Here is an 18178-nt window from a genome sequence, read left to right on the forward strand (position 1 = left end):
AGACTGTTTTAAGGTTACTTGTTTTTGCAGTTTCTCTGGCTCTAGTTTTACAATGTTACCAACAGAATGGCCCAGGATTTGTTTATTTGTCTAAATATTGCATTTTCACAAATATTTAAATGAATAGACTCATATCATACGCATTGAGTTAAGTGTAAGACAGGTGGTTGAATAGGTAATTAAATATTTTTACTTTAATTTAATCTATGAGTCCCTCAGTGGGGAAATTGCAGGATTACAGCAGCACTGCTCACAAGTAAAAAAAGATTTAAAAAATCATGTCATATAAATAAACAGTAGCACGGTAATAAAACAAAATTAAAAATGAGCAATAACAAGAATATTAAATATACAGATGGAATACAAATATACAAATGGAATAAAAATATACAAATGGAATACATTTTTTGTTCATAAAAGTACTTAAACATACTTTAACGTGGTATATATTGCACCAGGAGATGGAGAATACCAACCAAGCAGAAGTATAAGCTAAACCGAGTAAAATAAATATATATTTCACTATTTCAGTGAAACATAATTATATATAATACCACATAAATATCATAAGAGATGTGTTAAGTGATAAGTAAACTACATATAACTGTGGAGTTAATGCAATGGAAGTAATTGAACTCTATTCATATAGTGCTGAGTGTGTGTGTGTGTGTGTGTGTGTGTGTGTGTGTGTGTGTGTGTGTGTGTGTGTGTGTGTGTGTAAAACAATGCAATGCATTTCACATATTTCAAAAAGCAGCCTCCAACATAAAAATCCCCAAATAAATCTGTCAGACTACATTACCCATGATGCCCTCGTCTAATGAACCCTCCCGTGAACCGCATGACGCTGCAGCGCCACACGTCCTCTGCATTTAATCCGTATTTGACTCTCCTCGTGCTTTAAATACACAATTATTGCACAACGCCACCTCGACGTCTGTTTCTCCCGCCGTCGCTTTCACGGTTTACTTCCGTTCTCGTCGGTAAACGAGCTCGTTACGGGACAAAAGCCGCACGAGCCAATGGGCGCGCGGCTTGTTGCGTTGTCCGATATTTCTCCAGCCTGGAAGGTGGGGCGCTACACTTCTGAGGCAACTATTATTGCTGCGTTTATTGTCCGCGTTGCTCGTCAACGGCCGTGTGCGGGCCTTTTGAAAAGAAAAAAAAGCGGGTTTCTTAAGGTAAGCTTTCGTTTCCAACGAGCCGATTAAAGGTTACGCGTCAATTTCCGGGAAGCAGTCAGGGTCGTTTGTCAACAGTCTCCTCGGAGGGGCCCGCCCGTCACGCTGGTCCGTGGACGTGAGGGGTCCCCGAGGTGGAGAGACGATCCCCCGCAGGCCTTTGTTGTCTATGAGGAAACATACAGTGCTGTTCGCCCTGCTTTCTTTTAATAAATGAGAGAAATGTATCTCAATCGTTTGCAATAATCCTCAATCGTGCCTCTTTTCGTGCACATTTTTTAATAACTTCTCACCACATTGTCCCCTTGATGTCAGCGTCATGTTGTTAATATTATTAGTGTGTTAATAAAGTCAGCTACATGTACATGCTCCGTCATTTGTCTTGCCCTCTTGTATGTCATTGTTTTATTATTTCTGATCAAACCCCCCCAGCCATTGAGAAGATTATTGTTCAATTTCAGCATTGTATTCCTCTGCTCTTCAGGCTTGACTGATGGTCGCCCAACAGACTCTCCAATGAAAAAAAAGCCTTGTAATCCGCTGCGTCCCAAACGCAGCAGACGGGTCAGCGCCAGCGCCAGCAATGAATCTGCTCCAGAGCCGGGCGCCGTGCTTGGCTCCAACGCTCAGGCAAACTTTGAAACTGCCCCAGAGTCGACCTCGCCAGTCAGGAACCTGGCGATGAGGCAGCACAGTCACAAGCTCCTCGAGTTCTTGAATGAGGACCGGACCCGACGGAGGTTCTGCGACGTGTCGGTGTCCGTGGGTGGGAAGCTCTACAGTGCCCACAAAGTGGTGCTGGCCCATGGGAGCAGCTATTTCCACGCCGAGCTGTCGAAGAACCCCGCTACAGCACATGTGACTCTGGACCACGTGGAGGACTCTGTTTTTCAGCACCTGCTTGGCTTCCTGTACACCTCCGAGTGCGCCGTTGCAGAGGCGGACCTTCCAGCTCTAACGGAAGCGGCCCAATTCCTGGACATGATGGACGTGCTAAAGCTGCTGTGTGAAGGAGGCGACAACGACCCAGTACGTGTGATCCAGGCACAGCGTGAGATAAGAGGGTTACCTGAGGTGGTGATGATCTCCAGTGACTCGCCAGCAGCTGACACCGATAGCCAGGGCCCATTTTATGTCCAGCGCTCCATGTGCAGTCGCCAGTTTACCCCTGAAAACGCCCCGCAGAACCACGTGGATGAGAGTCACGCAGATGCACACCAGGAAACCTCGACCGAGAAAGAGGAGACGGCAGCTCAGAGAACTGCCAGCACGCGGAGATCCGTTCGCCGGAGGAGGACACCCACCAAATATCAGAGAGACAATGTGGAGCACACTGTCAACACTCTTGAGAAAAAACAAAGGCCTGTATCACCAAGAGAGCAAGATGACGAAAGAATGGAAGAAGCAGGGAAGTCGATGGTGGAAAACCGATTGCCCAAACTGGACGCGACTGAGACATCCAAACCAGCTCAGGAGGAAGATGTAGTGGACAAGGAGGAAGAGGACGGAGACCTGGATGAAGACGGGGTTGCCCAGAGGAAAGTTGTCGAGGTGTGCGCAGGAGACAAGAGCGTTGGTCAGCAGGTTTTCGATTCAGAAAGGGAGGAGCACCAGGGTGATGTGGAGGTGGAGGTGGTGCCAGCGGCAGGAAGCTCTATCCAGAGTCCGGTGTACCCCGAGGGTCTGGCTCCTGTCATCATCCAAACCTCCAGCAAGAAGATTCTCAAGTGCCCCAAATGTGACAAGACCTTTGACCGTGCAGGTGGGAAAAGTGGAGGACGACCTAGATTATTAGTGTTTAATTAATGCTCTATCATAGTAGTGGTGCCTGCTTTAGAAGAGTCGTTGTATCACTAGTATTACTCAGTCAGATAACCGTGTCTTGTATTTGCACATTTCTTCACAGGGAAGTACGAGAGTCATACCAGAGTGCACACAGGAGAGAAACCGTTCCAGTGTGACATCTGTCTGCAGCGCTACTCCACCAAGTCCAACCTGACCGTGCACAAGAAGAAGCACGCCAGCGACGCGCCCTTCCAGAAGAAAGAGCACAAATGCCCTTTCTGCAACAAACTGCATGCCAGCAAGAAAACCCTGGCCAAGCATGTCAGGAGGTGAGACCCTGCAGCTGCACATCCAGTCTGGTGAAGGACAAACCTGACCTCCGGTCCACAAAGTCAGCCAGGCTGCACAATGAAATGTAGAATTCCCATAATATTATGAGAATTATCATTTCTGAAGGCACAATTTAGTGATTAGACAACGTTTCCTGGTTAGCCATCGCGCTATCATTGCAGTAAACGTCAGCTTTCTTATAGATGTCTTATTACTGCGTAGTTCTCGTGCCATTTGAATTTTGAAAACCTAGTTTATCGGGTATTTGGTCATAAACCAAAGTATTGAACAAATAAAAAAAACACATCCACATGATGACAGAAGTGTGTGCCGCAGTCGTATTATATAATGCGACGATACGTGATATCTTGACTCTTCTTCCAGGTTTCATCCAGACCACATCCAAGAGTTTCTTACCAAGAGGAAAAGGAAAAGTGAAGGCTGGAAATGTGCTGTAAGGATTTGTTTCAGTCATATTATTACCTGATTATGTAAGCTGATCTCAAGTAGATGATGCACGTATTTGTGCCGTCATGTTACACTCTGTGTAAAGAGCTTACTTTGATTTTAACGTCTGAACCAGGTTTGTCTGAAGACCTTCACCCGCAGGCCTCATCTGCAGGAGCACATGATCCTGCACACCCAGGACCGGCCTTTTAAATGCACCTTCTGTGACGAACACTTCAAGTCTAGGTTTGCCAGGTTAAAGCACCAAGAAAAGTACCACTTAGGTGAGAGATTCATGATGGAAACACATTCTTCAGCGCCTACAGTTGAAGAGAAACCTTCACTCTTGGTAATTGGGCCGCGCTGGTTACAAATAGTTCACTGATAAAGGCAGGATAGACAAATGAGAGAAGGTCTTGGAAATCTACATTAGAGTTTATATTTTACCGGCCAAATTGTTCACAGGATATTCAACCTTTTTGTTTCTTTATAATGCATTTCAAACTTGACAGGGCTTGTATTAAGGTAATATTTTGGGGCTTTTTTTTGCTTATAACACTCTTCTTTCTCCATCACAGTACATTTAGTTAGTCTGCCCTCTGGTGTTTTGAAGAATACTGCAACAAACATGCTGGTTGCTTGTGTGCCCCGCTCGAGTATTACCAGACCACTCATCTCTCATTCTCAGGTCCTTTTCCCTGTGAGATTTGTGGTCGACAGTTTAATGACACAGGCAACAGGAAAAGGCACATTGAGTGCACACATGGAGGCAAAAGAAAGTGGACCTGCTTCGTTTGTGGTAAATCCGTAAGGGAACGGTACGTCTCCGTCTCTAAACTTCACAAACCCCGCAAAACTGGAACTGCAAAAACTATTGTGTAACCCTGTGCTGATGTGTTGAGAGATGTGTGTTCCTTCTACTAGAACCACGTTGAGGGAGCACTTGAGGATCCACAGTGGGGAGAAGCCTCACCTCTGTAGCATCTGTGGCCAAAGTTTCCGCCATGGCAGCTCCTACAGGTGGGTCCTGCTGAGAGCTGAAGAATGTGAGTGTGAAAATGTCAAGTTGCCTTTTTTTTAACGAGGAAACTGTCACTTGAACAGGCTCCACCTCCGGGTCCACCATGACGACAAGCGCTACGAGTGTGACGAATGCGGGAAAACCTTCATTCGCCACGATCACCTGACCAAACATCAGAAAATACACTCCGGTGAGACGAGCGGCAGTTGGATTTTCCTCCGTCTCATTCACACATTTCCTTTGGTTGGTTGTCACCGTGCGGCGTGGAACAGTGTAAACCTTTCGCTGTTTCCAGTCAGTACTTCCTTTACCTTGTTACAGGTGAGAAAGCACACCAATGTGAAGAATGTGGCAAGTGCTTCAGGCGCCATGATCATCTGACGGTCCACTACAAGAGCATTCATTTGGGAGAGAAAGTTTGGCAGAAGTATGTTTTCTTATTAGTCGCACTTATTCATTTAAAAAAAAAATTTTTTTTAAGGTTTCTTTTAGCTGCCTTCTGTGTTCTTGTTTCATGTCGTTGATGAGGACTTTGTTCACAGGTATAAAACCGCTGTGCATCAGTGTGAGGTTTGCAAGAAAGAATTTAAAGGAAAGTCCAGTCTGGAAATGCACTTCAGGACCCACTCGGGTAAGGAGGCAAATAAGTCGGGGCATATATTTGTCACTTTTTTTTTTCCCTGCATGTATGAGAACAGAAAAGTGTCAGTTAGATGCTTTCGGGGCAAAATGTTTGTGATCTCATTGGTCTGTCCACTAAGCCCCGCCCCATTAAGGTGACTGTATGATTGTCAGGCTTTCTATTCTCCCACGAAGATAACAGTGGTGGATTTTGTATTGTGGGATATTAATCAGCCCATAAAAACTATAAATTAAATGTGTATCTGCTCCAACATGTCCCTTGGGTGGTCCGGATTCTTAATATAGAAATGCATGCGTAGGCAAACAACAGATGGGTTGGATGTATTTTTGAGAACAAAATGCTTCACATTCACAAGCGGAAACTATTTGATGTGCTTAATACCAAACATTATGCTGTGTGTCTTACGGTACGTTTGTGGGAGGTTGCTGGAGATTAAACAGTTTTTTTTTCTGGCTCAAAATGAAGTGGAGGAGATGCTATCCTCATAACCCTGAGCAGTGTTTGGTCAATGTGACAAATTACAGGGATAGTCAGTGAGAGCGCGATAACGTGCCGTTTGTTCATGTCTCCCATAACATGCTTAAGCTATAAGTCTGGGATTATGACCATAAATACTTGGCAGTATAGCCTGCCAAATATCTTTCGAGTGAAAAATGTGACGTTCTCTTGTGTCTTCATGTGACAGGCGAGAAACCCCACACGTGTCCAGAGTGCAACCAGACCTTTCGGATCAAGAAGACCTTGACGAAGCACATGGTGATTCACTCCGACGCTCGTCCTTTTAACTGCCCCCACTGCAGCGCCACCTTTAAAAGAAAAGACAAGCTCAAGTACCACGTCGACCACGTGCACAGCACCCGTTTCACCGCGCAGCCCCACGGCACACTGGCCGAGGACAAAATAGTCTCCGTTGCGTATGAGGAGCCCTCCAAGGTGTACTGCGCTGAGCCCAAGTCCGGCCTCCAGAGCAGCCCCCCTCCTACGAATGTCTGCGTGCCCGTCACGTTAGTTCCGGTCCAGATGGCAGGCGGAGCGCAGGGCGACCCCAACGCCCTCAGGTCCTCTTCTCTCTCCGCCCAAACGCACGGCGTCGTGGGCATGCAGGCTCAAGGGCAGCAGCAGAACTCCAGCTACCAGGCGGCGACAGACCTGGCGTTCTTAGAGAAGTACACCCTCACCCCTCAGCCCGCCAACATTGTCCACCCGGTGAGGCCCGATCAGATGCTGGACCCCCGAGAGCAGTCCTACCTGGGCACGCTGTTGGGTCTGGATTCAGCTTCCTCTGTGCAGAACATCTCCAACTCTGATCTCACTCACTGACTGCTCATCAGAAGAAAAAGAAAAAAGAGCCTGGGACGGCACCGTCCTGCAAACTGCTTTTAAATTAAAAACAGAAGCAGCAGTATTCACCAGAAAAATATACTCACACTTCAGTACAATTATGCAAAAATAATTACATTTGAAAGAAGAACGGGGTAACCTCTTTGATGTTCAGCCTGATCTCAGGAAAGCACACCTGTACATGCAACAGTATATTCATGTGGCGTGTACAAAAATAAGAAAGCTGTCTGGATTTTAATTCTTTCTGTTGTAACTTAAATAAAACAATGACAAGTATCACCATAACTCTCACTGAAGCAGGTGTGGGAACATTTTTGTGCCATAGAAATTCAGTTTTCCGTTGGCTGATGTTGGACCATCTCTGGTTCTCAGTGAGTTATGGTGACACAAAATATCCAATGTTTTTATGTGTTTTGTTTCTGTTTAAAGCTATTTAATTCATAAGGAGTCAGTTGATTGACGGTAAAGTAATTGATGTCAATTTGGACAAATCAGAGTAATTTATCCAGTAAAAATAGCAATACTTTGTTGGTTGTAACTTGATTTTGGTTGTAGTCACTTATGATAAACCATCACTCAATATCAATTAATATCAAAAGATAATACAACATATTTGCTAGTTGTCTTATAATGCTGAGTAAACTAACTGTGGCCTTAACGTGGAGTGTAATGTATGCCAGTACAACAGGTTGTAATTGTGTGTTTCACTCATTCAGCGTCCAATGATCAGAGGTCAATGTACGTAAAAACCTTATTTTAAATACAGGCAATGAATCAGTAAAATCTGATTTAAAAAATGAAAGGACTTGTTCATTGAAATATCTCTTTAGAAATAAAGAGAGACAAAGTGGACTGAATGATGTGGCAGTTGCAGACATTTGTTTTCAGTGACTTGTTGGATAATTACATTTCAAACCGGTAATCTTCATATTCTGAAATTTGTCTCATCAACAATAAAATCTATTTGAAAATATTGATGTTTTGGAGTCATAAGATGACAGACGGGCAGGACGTTCCCCACCTGGAAGAGTCTCGTGTCCCTGAGCAGCAGAATGTGGATATGGATCAAAGTTGTAGAGATGAAATTGGGATCATTTAGACTCAAAAACTGCAAACAAAATCTAGAAAGATCAGAGTTGATATTCAAGACTTTATTGAGACTTTATGTTTGCAGCTTTAAGCGTGCAAACTAATTGATTCTACATGATGAGGCCATTCACAAATACGTAGGAAAATGTGTTTTGAAAGTTTCCAGGTTGTCATCAGCAAATCCAAAGGTAGCCGCGTCTTCCCCTGATGATACCGCCTCAGCAAGCATCCTGGTGACATCACAGAGGTTTTACAAACAAAAACAATACTGTAAAGTATATAAATGCATCATCATAAATGTAACTGAATAAACTATAGTGCTTAATGCAAGACATCAGTGTATTTTAGGTGTAATTTGCGTGACTCACAAATGATCGTCCCAGCAAGCCACAACCTGCAAACCATCACATAGAAGCACAGCAGTGAATGTGAAGCAGCTCATCGACTGAAGTCTATCTGATATGTGTTTTATTAACATATCAATATATCATTTGAATCAGAGAACTGCTGTAAAAGGAAATATCTGACATGTAATGATCTTAAAGTGATACTTGCATTCGGAAAATGAGCTTCTTCCATCGACGCATTGCCAAATATAGAAATGATCCGTGATCCAGTAAGACTTTTTCACACAAGGCAATTTGTGCTTCTGACCATCTCTTATGTATTTAACTCCCATAGATATTAACTCAGGATTTTTGTCTGTGTCCACTGAACAGAAGGTGGCTGTACAAAATAAACAACACAATTGTTAACGGTCTCCTCTGTCAGACCTTTAAAGGAGACTTTTCTTCTTTTCTTTTACCTTTGCAGCTCGGTGCTTCTGACCACGTGCCATCGCTGTGACACACCACTACCTCTGGACCCACTAGTTTGTAATAAATAGAGCATTGGTAACGCAAAGACATTTCACCAATTCCCACAACAGCAGCATTAGGAACCACGGGGGGGTTTCCACAATGGTAGACTGAAATCAAAGAAAGAAAAATAAAGTTAATGAAGGTTTCTTGAAACAAATACATTTCAAGCCAATACATTCAAAGCAAAGTCAAATTCCATTACACAGTTTGATTTCCTCAGCTTTTTACTGACACCAAGGTTGTCCTCGCAAGAGAAAATTGTATTATCTTTGACATTTACGGTGTTATATTCTGTATTCATATCTCATACAAATGAAAACCTACCTCCCCTCTCAGACTGTGTCCCACTAGCAGCAGATGTGGCGTGTCCAGATCCTCCATGTTCGGTACCCGGCCCTCTGCCTAACGTACAGTGGTACAAACATGTAATCTGTAGCGACATTAGATGAATGAATAAACTGACTTATAATAAAATAGAAATCAAGGAACCACTCAAAGTTGAATAAACTATATGTCCACTATTTATTAATGATGGTTATAATAAAGTGTTACCCCACTTGCTGCACACTGGGCCTTCAGTCCAGTTTCCAGAGATGCAATAGATGGATGTTTTGGTGTCCGATCCATCTACAGAATATCCATCTTCACATTCATACTGCAGTTCTGTATCTACAGCAAAGACGTCCTGGTATCCCTGAAAAATGATGACTGCATGAGGGATTTGAGGGGGCGCTCCACATGCAAGCACACTTTCTGTGAACGAGAGAATATAGATTTATCCCCTGATATTATTCTGTTTTTTTACCAGCCTTTTGGACAAATCCATCTGACAGACTTACTCTCACAGACCGGCATAGAGATCCAATTTCCATTAATACATTGAGCTGTTGCGTCCCGTTGTTTGTCTTGATATCCTTTGTCACATGTTATCCTGATTCTGGTTTTATTCTCATACCAGCCGTTAGTGCTCACAGTGTATATTGCATTGGGGATACTAGGTGGCAAACAGGCATTTTCATCTGAGGAAAAAAGAACAAAACTACAGTCAACATACAAAGTTATATCCCCTTGTGGCCCCTAAGAGGAAAGTTTCCTTCTCAGTTTCATTTAAGTATTTATTTTTTGGCTTAAAGATGTTTAACTTTAAGTAGTTTCTCAGCAAAGAGTAACAGAATTCTGTTTTTATCTTTTCTTTATTTCCTTCTGGCGACCTCTGAAATTCATCCACTTGTGTGGTCCCAGGTCTGAAATACCAATGAATGTCATTGTAAAGAGTTACAGACACAAATGACTTCTTTAAGCAGGTGGTTGCTCCTGGAAAATATGTAATATTTAACTTTAAAGCAATATATTTCATTTACATTTCATCAAGAGGGAAAATATAGTGAATGTATCAAAATAATCTAGTCATTTGTAGACAATCTAAATTCTGTGTTGGCATCTTCTTTTAGCCTTTTTTTCTTCTCTTCTTCAAAATTGCTGCATCCAAAATGAGCAGCATCATCGTGCAGGAATGAGAAATATCTTTTTGATGCTATCGGATGTCATTATTTTGGTTTTATTGAATCCGTCAGCTTACTTTCTGTTCACCTTGCATGGATTGAATTAATTGAAGACAATATCCTCTCGGCAGCACACACACACACACACACACACACACACACACACACGCACACACACGCACACACACGCACACACACGCACACACACGCACACACACACACGTCACTACCACGTTGACTTTAAAGGTTTCAAAGCACCTTTTAACAGCCCAGAAGAGACGGTGATGAACATTAAAGGGAACATACAGTTTAGGCTGAAACACAAGTCTCAACACTTACCAATACACTGTGGTTTAGGAGACCATGTGCCATCTTCACATGTGCTTTTCGCCCACCAGCCCTCCACTGCTGGTTTACGTCCGTTGTCGCAGCCATAAACAATCTTTGCTTTATGGTTATAAGTGTCTTGTTCAGGGACCCAGTAACCACCGTTCAGACCGGGAGCTGAACAAGGCCGAGTTGACGTTCGCACTAAAATACAACAACAAACAAAAAGTACATATTAGACATTTACCAAATTAAGAGGATTTTAAGAGGCATCACCAATGTTCTTCTTACCATGCAGCACTCCTTGAAACCAAACCAGGAGAACAAATCCAAGATATCTTCTCGCGCACATTTTGTCAGAAATGAAATCCCCGAGATAAAGCAGAGCGAAGAGTTCAGTTTAGAAACGGGCCAGTTAATAATTGTTGTGGGCATTTCCCCAAAAAGTTAAGAAACAGTAAACATTACGCTGAGTTACGGCCCCATGCTGAACACACAATTATAAAAACAGACTTTGTGTACTCTATCAACCTGTTTTGCTCAAATGAGGCTCCTTTAACAATGTAAACAAAGTAAACAGATAAATATTACGTACAGCTGTTGCTTCATTTACTTTATTTATTTTTACTCAGTGGTCCCACTTTGGTACACATCACAATGTACACATTTAAGATGAGGGTTAATCATATTCTGCAAAATACTCAGTTCTTGGTATTCCGCCTTTGTTAAAAAAAATCTAACGCAGAATGATTTATTTAATTCTTTTGACGTTTTCTAAAAAATCAATGAGATTGTTTACAGTCCAGATTCCAATAGATTACTGAGACCACTTCTGTGATCAGAGGTCAGTATCATGAAATGACAAACAGTAACTCAACCTAACACACTGGACACACAGCTGTAATATTCTAATTGCAAAGCATTCAAAGATACATCACTGTCCATATTAGATGTTAGTCACTAAATACTCACCTTGTAGAGTTTGTCTTTATGTTGTAGCCATTTGTAAATTAAGTATAAAGGACTTAAAGATGATTAATACGATCATGTGTAAAGTGTTACTAAATTATAAAAAAGATACTGCAATTCATGATTAATTCAGTAGTTACTCCTCGTTATTTAAGTATTAGTTCGGTATGTTCTGTGACCTCATCTAAAGTGAAGACTATAAATATGCTTCACAAAGCATTTATAAGCTGTGGCTCAAAGCTAACGCAAGTCTCAGTTATCTTCTCAACAGAAAAGGCAAATAGACACAACCCAAAGTGATAATAAACATTAATATGATGGTGATGGGGCCATATGCCCGCCAGTGGCCACGAGTGTTCCATAGTTTGTTATAATATATATGTTGCACAATGCACATAGCTATTACTGATTATGCTAGCTGTGGCTAGCTACGGCTAGCTATGGCTAGCTACGGCTAGCTATGGCCCCCATCACTATGATGGTGATGGGGGCCATATGCCCGCCAGTGGCACGAGTGTTCCATAGTTTGTTATAATATATATGTTGCACAATGCACATAGCTATTACTGATTATGCTAGCTGTGGCTAGCTACGGCTAGCTATGGCTAGCGGGCTAGCGAGCTAGTCCAGAGATAGGCACCAGCACACGCCACTTCGGTTGTAAGTATCCAGGTGATAGCGAGATACTCATAGTCAGTGATGGAGGAAGTACTGAAGTTTATATTTCATATCTTTGCCACTGCCTGCCATTGTGAGCATGTTAGCATGCTGATGTTAGCATGTAGCTCAAAGCCCTCTGTGTCCGAATGCTAAAGTCAGAGACACCGGGACGGCTGGAGACTCCACTTGTTCATCTGTCCAAATATGTGTTTACCTGGGCGGTCACGATGAAATTGAATCGGTGAACTTATGATTCTCTCAATGAATAATTATGAACCGGGCTTCTAAATCCTTGTGTATTTAGTTATGAAACCATGAACTATTGAAACAGACAGTGATGTTGCTTCAAGTATATCAATATAAGAAGAGCTAATACCTACTGATATATCCAATGGGTCAAGTAAATAATGCAAAGATTTCTGTTAAGATTTCTATAGTGAGTATTTTATTTAGACTAATGCAGACCAATGTAACTTCATTTTGTATTCAAATAATATATCTGGTTATTAGTGCATTAAGAGTTACAATCATAAAGATACACGAACATGTTAAAGGTCAACACAAAAGTGTAACCAAGCTAAATGCTAATGTGACTGATGACATGTTTTTGGGTGGTGTTGTTTTCTGGTTGACCCAATTTCAGGGTAGGTAGTCAGTCCAGCTGTGATTCCTCTGCTGCGCTTTACCGACACCATCCCTGGATACAACACAGACAAAAAGCAATCATGACAAAAGTTAATTAATTCATGCAAAACGGCAAGATATAATAAAGGTTGATATAGAGTGAGTCAATATGAAATACACAAATCACTTACATGAGTATGGTAATCTGAAGTACAACCTAAAAATAGACCAAAGACAGCAGAACATCAGAGAATATTTCAGTAGTAGTTAAACTCATAGTAGCTTTGTTATTCACAAGTTGTGCATGGCAGCTCCTATTTAAGAACATCAGTTGTTCTGCTCTCAATGGACAAGATTGGTTTTATATTTTTTCTGCTTTATTGACATGTTTTTAGATATTTTACGAGTTGAGGGGCTGGTGTGGTGAAACAGAAGAGGGCCACGTGACTAAAATGGGTTGCAATGTGAAAGGCCGGCAATGGAGGTCTCACAATATGAACCACATTCTTGCCATTTTCCTCTCCCAGCCTGTTCATTTACTTGCTTTCGAATCTCTTGTCATTTCAGATCTTGCCACTCATTCAGGAAACAGGATATGATTTCAGAAGGAACGATCTTTAAAATGTAAAATAACTTCACTCGGCGTGCTCGTGATTATTTACATTTCCAGGATTGAGATTGACTCAAAATGAACTACAGTGCTCATGTTCAACCAAATAAAGGAACATGTTCCCCAATGCAAGAGGAAGGCATGGTATGTGTTGACTATTTGAAAACAAATGCCAAGCTCATGCCTTAAATATTCATCCATACACCATCAGTCCTCATAAGGTGTAACGGTTTATTTTCTTGGAACTAAGGGATTTAGATGTCGTTAATATCCAAATGCTGTATGTTATCTGACAAATAAACTTTTCAAATTAAAAGCATTGCCGCAAATAAAATGTAAAGAGCATACTTGTATATACTTACATGGGGTCCAATATATTTCTCCCTTGATGCACCTGACATAGCTGTACTCATAATATGAAGTACATGAAAAGTACTTCCCCTCTCCTTCCTTTAAATATGTAGCTTCAGACTGCAGTCCTGTCAGGAAACTGAACCGTGCAGGATCCATGACGCAGAACGCGGCTTCACAAAATGACCAGAAGAAAACGTAAAAAATTAAATTGGTTGACAGACTTTGGGGGAATAACAAATGTTGACATTGACTTGTTTATACCTTTGCAGATGGGCAGTTGTGACCAACGGCCATCGTTGTGACACTTCACGGTGGCATCACCAACTTGTGTGTAAAAGGAATTACATTGGAATCTCAAAAACGATCTACCCTCTCGCACAACTTCCCCGTGTGCAACTTGTGGGCGAACTCCACAGTGGTCGACTGAAACGAAATGCAGAATTATTCAACATTGTGAAAATGTCTCAGCTTATTGTAATACAATTATTTATTTGAATGAATGATTTCATTTTGTTTACCTAAAAACTTTGCATACTAGCTTTTTTACTTGACTTAAATCTTGTTTTTGTCGATGTGCAGTTCCTTTGCACCGTGGTGTCTGTCCCAACCAAACGTTAGGGCCGTGACAAAGACATGATCCCTGACTGCTTTCCACCGTCAACACTTGTAGTTATACTCCAATTGTACTTAATACCAGACAGACGTCTTTTGAATGGTCATCAATACATTCAAGTGGTCAGCAAGCTTTGCAAAGTTACCCCACATGAATTCATGAACAAAGATTTAAAAGGAGCAATGCAACCAAATGATTTACCCGTTGTGTATTGAGATCTACCGTCTCTCTCAGTCCCGCTGGAGGCGGTAGACGCTCCTGATGAAGGTAAGACAAACCAGTTATTATCACTCTGCGACATTCTTTTAGTATCCTGCACATAGTGAAGTAAATGTAATTTAAATCATTGATATAAATGTCCATGACTTACCTCCACCTGCAGGTCTTGTCCCACTGCCAGCTGAACCTCGGTCATGTCCAGTAGCAGGTCTGCTGTCTAAGTGGAAATAAGAAAAGACATTTAATACACAATTTCGACGTAGTCTATGGTGAGAAAAGATAAATGGATTACTCATTTATACCCTTCATGTCAATAACTTACCCTCAACTGCAGGACTTGTCCCACTGCCAGCTGAATCTCGGTCATGTTCAGTACCAGCTCGACTGGCTAAGTGGAAAAAAGAAAATACATTTGATATAAAATATGTAGAGTGAGGAAAAATAAATGGATTACTCATTTATAACCATTATGTCTATAACCTACCTCCACCTTGAGGTTGTGTCTCACTGCCAGCAGATGTAGTTTGTCTCCCACCAGTTTCCACATCTGCAGAACCAGCCAGTCCAGTATCTTTGTCAAAGTGGAAAAACATTTTTATTACACAAACAGTATATTTTAGTAGATATTTGATAATACGGACATTTACCAGAAAAATAATTCAAATCTTCATTTGAAATTTTACCATTTAAAGGTGAAGTATATTGAATATGGAGTATTTAGATTTCTTTCATTGGTTCGTAATTTGGGAGTGGCTTATCCTAGATTACATCATGGATTTATCCACTCATCTTTGAGACAGAATTACTGTATTTTATTTATAAAAAGGAAAATAGCTGTTTTATTGAGCACTATGGACTGTGAGCCTGGGACGGTCTCTAAGCTCCCGATAGCAAAACATTATTGAAAAAGAAAAGCAGTCGCTAGTTGGAGTTTTAACTTTTCCAAACCAAATAAATATCAGGAGAGTACAGAACAGCACTTTGATGTGGTGGCAGCTCGGCGCCCATGAAGTAGATGCCCTAGTTCTGAACAAGTATTATTCTCATGTAACCTCATAAAATGAATGACCCCATCCAACAAAATACATCTTTAGATATTGAGTATCAGTCTCACTACTTGCACATTATTTCAGCATGTGGAGAAATCCAAAGCTTATTGATCAGATAATTATCTATTTTAGATTCAAGAAAAAGTCTTTGAAACATTTCATATCTCAGCATATTGTCCACCATTTATTAATGATGGTTATAATAAAGTGTTACCCCACTTGCTGCACACTGGGCCTTTAGTCCAGTTTCCAGAGATGCAATAGATGGATGTTTTGGTGACCGATCCATCTACAGAATATCCATCTTCACATTCATACTGCAGTTCTGTATCTACAGCAAAGACGTCCTGGTATCCCTGAAGAATGATGACTGCATGAGGGATTTGAGGGGGCGCCCCACATGCAAGCACACTTTCTTTGGATAAGAAAATAAATCATGGATAGGAACAAGAAAAGGCATACAGATGGAAGATTACTTGATTGTAGCAGTTGGTGATATAGATCCTTAAAGCATTGGAAACTAGCCGTAGCTAAAGATGCTACACTGCATTGAATATTTGTTGTGCAATTATCTGTATTTGTCCCAAACAAAGAAACATGAAGTTAAATTAAATGGATTTAAGATGTATACCCTGATATTATTCTGGTAACTATTCTGTTTTTTACCAGCTTTTTGGACAAATCCATCTGACAGACTTACTCTCACAGACCGGCATAGAGGTCCAATTTCCATTAATACATTGAGCTGTTGCATCCTGTTGTTTGTCTTGATATCCTTTGTCACATGTTATCCTGATTCTGGTTTTATTCTCATACCAGCCGTTAGTGCTCACAGTGTATATTGCATTGGGGATACTAGGTGGCAAACAGGCATTTTCATCTGAGGAAAAAAGAACAAAACTACAGTCAACATACAAAGTTATATCCCCTTGTGGCCCCTAAGAGGGAAGTTTCCTTCTCAGTTTCATTTAAGTATTTATTTTTTGGCTTAAAGATGTTCAACTTTAAGTAGTTTCTCAGCAAAGAGTAACAGAATTCTGTTTTTTATCTTTTCTTTATTTCCTTCTGGCGACCTCTGAAATTCATCCACTTGTGTGGTCCCAGGTCTGAAATACCAATGAATGTCATTGTAAAGAGTTACAGACACAACTGACTTCTTTAAGCAGGTGTTTGCTCCTGGAAAATATGTAATATTTAACTTTAAAGCAATATATTTCATTTACATTTCATCAAGAGTCAAAATATTGTGAATGCACCAAAATAATCTAGTCATTTGTAGACAATCTAAATTCTGTGTTGGCATCTTATTTTAGCTTTTTTACATTAAGGACTTTTGGCTTCTTTGAAATTGATGCATCCAAAATGAGCAGCATTGTCATGTAAAAAAAGAAATATCTTTTTGATGCTGTATCTGATGTCATTATTATCTTTTTATTGAATCCGTCAGTTTACTTTCTGTTGACCTTGTATGGATTGAATCAATTGAAGACAATATCCTCTCTGCAGCACACACACACACACACACGCACACACACACACACGCACACACACACGTCACTACCACGTTGACTTTAAAGGTTTCAAAGCACCTTTTAACAGCCCAGAAGAGACGGTGATGAACATTAAAGGGAACATACTGAAACACAAGTCTCAACACTTACCAATACACTGTGGTTTAGGAGACCATGTGCCATCTTCACATGTGCTTTTCGCCCACCAGCCCTCCACTGCTGGTTTACGTCCGTTGTCGCAGCTATAAGTGAGCTTTGCTTTATGGTTATAAGTGTCTTGTTCAGGGACCCAGTAACCACCGTTCAGACCGGGAGCTGAACAAAGCCGAGTTGCACTTTGTGCTGAAACAGTGAGAAGTAAGAGAGCGCTGGAGTTGAAACACTCAAGATGAAGAAATAAAATGACAGGCGATAGAATTGAATGTTCTTACCATGAAGCAATCCTGGAAAACAAGCCAGAAGAACACATCCAAGATATTTCACGCACATTTTGTTTGGAATTGAAATGCTGCACAACCAAGCAGAGCGAAGAGTTTAGTTCAAATCAAAAACCAGTTAATAATTGTCGTGGGTGATTTCCCAAAACATTAGGGGGGCGGGATGTCAGACAGCGAAACTGTCTGACATCCCGCTGTTGCTCTGAAGCCAACACAGTGATAAAACATACTGCATATTTACATCAGAGATACATGCGAGATAGACTAAATCTATTTCTAATTTTGGATGTTTTTCATATGACTAATATTACAATTAAGAGGAATTTTCTCATCATAGTGATAGTAAGTCAGTTATTAGTAAGTAGTATTTATAAATCAGAACTTTCATTTCATGAGTTTCTCTTAATCATAATAGAATATTATTAGCAGTCATAATGATGATATCTCCATAATGTGAACAACCATCTGAGATTTCTTTCCTCTCTGTTCTGTATGGTGCCCGATGGTTTTAGCTTCAACTCTAATATTGTCATGCAACATTTTGGTAAATGTTGCAGCGTTCGTCCGGCATTCTTGCATGTTTGTTTCCACAGGTTTGCACCCACA

General features: G+C 41.1%; 3 protein-coding genes across 3 annotated transcripts; 1 reads left to right on the forward strand and 2 right to left on the reverse strand.

Annotated features, from left to right (window-relative positions):
• Positions 1-874: 874 nt before the first annotated feature.
• zbtb41 (zinc finger and BTB domain containing 41) lies at positions 875-7550 on the forward strand. The gene is made up of 11 exons (XM_068571521.1): positions 875-1181; positions 1666-2943; positions 3088-3295; positions 3681-3750; positions 3880-4027; positions 4432-4561; positions 4668-4763; positions 4848-4954; positions 5086-5191; positions 5307-5395; positions 6093-7550. The coding sequence occupies exons 2-11, from the start codon at positions 1698-1700 to the stop codon at positions 6725-6727; spliced, it is 2835 nt and encodes a 944-aa protein (XP_068427622.1). The 5' UTR covers positions 875-1181; positions 1666-1697; the 3' UTR covers positions 6728-7550.
• Positions 7551-7958: 408 nt separating this feature from the next.
• Positions 7959-10878, reverse strand: LOC137802413 (complement factor H-related protein 1-like). Its single transcript, XM_068600248.1, has 9 exons — positions 10818-10878; positions 10539-10730; positions 9537-9716; positions 9250-9450; positions 9022-9099; positions 8643-8804; positions 8393-8563; positions 8206-8231; positions 7959-8067 (listed from the first exon to the last, which is right to left on the reverse strand). The coding sequence occupies exons 1-9, from the start codon at positions 10876-10878 to the stop codon at positions 8056-8058; spliced, it is 1083 nt and encodes a 360-aa protein (XP_068456349.1). The 3' UTR covers positions 7959-8055.
• A 1781-nt stretch (positions 10879-12659) lies between these two features.
• LOC137782268 (complement factor H-like) lies at positions 12660-17642 on the reverse strand. Its single transcript, XM_068571481.1, has 12 exons — positions 17567-17642; positions 17286-17477; positions 16325-16504; positions 15839-16039; positions 15060-15146; positions 14898-14963; positions 14727-14792; positions 14558-14614; positions 14005-14166; positions 13752-13913; positions 12971-12996; positions 12660-12852 (listed from the first exon to the last, which is right to left on the reverse strand). The coding sequence occupies exons 1-12, from the start codon at positions 17622-17624 to the stop codon at positions 12838-12840; spliced, it is 1272 nt and encodes a 423-aa protein (XP_068427582.1). The 5' UTR covers positions 17625-17642; the 3' UTR covers positions 12660-12837.
• Positions 17643-18178: the final 536 nt, after the last annotated feature.

Source organism: Clinocottus analis, unplaced genomic scaffold (assembly GCF_023055335.1).
Source record: "Clinocottus analis isolate CAN_PGR_092001 unplaced genomic scaffold, fCliAna1.0.p SCAF_11, whole genome shotgun sequence".
Lineage (NCBI taxonomy): Eukaryota > Metazoa > Chordata > Actinopteri > Perciformes > Cottidae > Clinocottus > Clinocottus analis.

Excerpts from the sequence above, each read along its gene's own strand:
- zbtb41 (XM_068571521.1), top strand. The coding sequence starts at position 1,698 with ATGAAAAAAAAGCCTTGTAATCCGCTGCGTCCCAAACGCAGCAGACGG. Across the intron at positions 4,562-4,667 it reads GGTAAATCCGTAAGGGAACG|AACCACGTTGAGGGAGCACT; the intron begins GTACGTCTCCGT and ends TCCTTCTACTAG. Across the intron at positions 5,396-6,092 it reads GCACTTCAGGACCCACTCGG|GCGAGAAACCCCACACGTGT; the intron begins GTAAGGAGGCAA and ends TTCATGTGACAG.
- LOC137802413 (XM_068600248.1), bottom strand. The coding sequence starts at position 10,878 with ATGTGCGCGAGAAGATATCTTGGATTTGTTCTCCTGGTTTGGTTTCAA. Across the intron at positions 9,100-9,249 it reads CCCAGTGTGCAGCAAGTGGG|GCAGAGGGCCGGGTACCGAA; the intron begins GTAACACTTTAT and ends ACTGTACGTTAG. Across the intron at positions 8,232-8,392 it reads AAGAAGCTCATTTTCCGAAT|GTTGTGGCTTGCTGGGACGA; the intron begins GCAAGTATCACT and ends GATGGTTTGCAG.
- LOC137782268 (XM_068571481.1), bottom strand. The coding sequence starts at position 17,624 with ATGTGCGTGAAATATCTTGGATGTGTTCTTCTGGCTTGTTTTCCAGGA. Across the intron at positions 17,478-17,566 it reads TTTTCCAGGATTGCTTCATG|CACAAAGTGCAACTCGGCTT; the intron begins GTAAGAACATTC and ends TCACTGTTTCAG. Across the intron at positions 16,040-16,324 it reads CTCTATGCCGGTCTGTGAGA|AAAGTGTGCTTGCATGTGGG; the intron begins GTAAGTCTGTCA and ends TCTTATCCAAAG.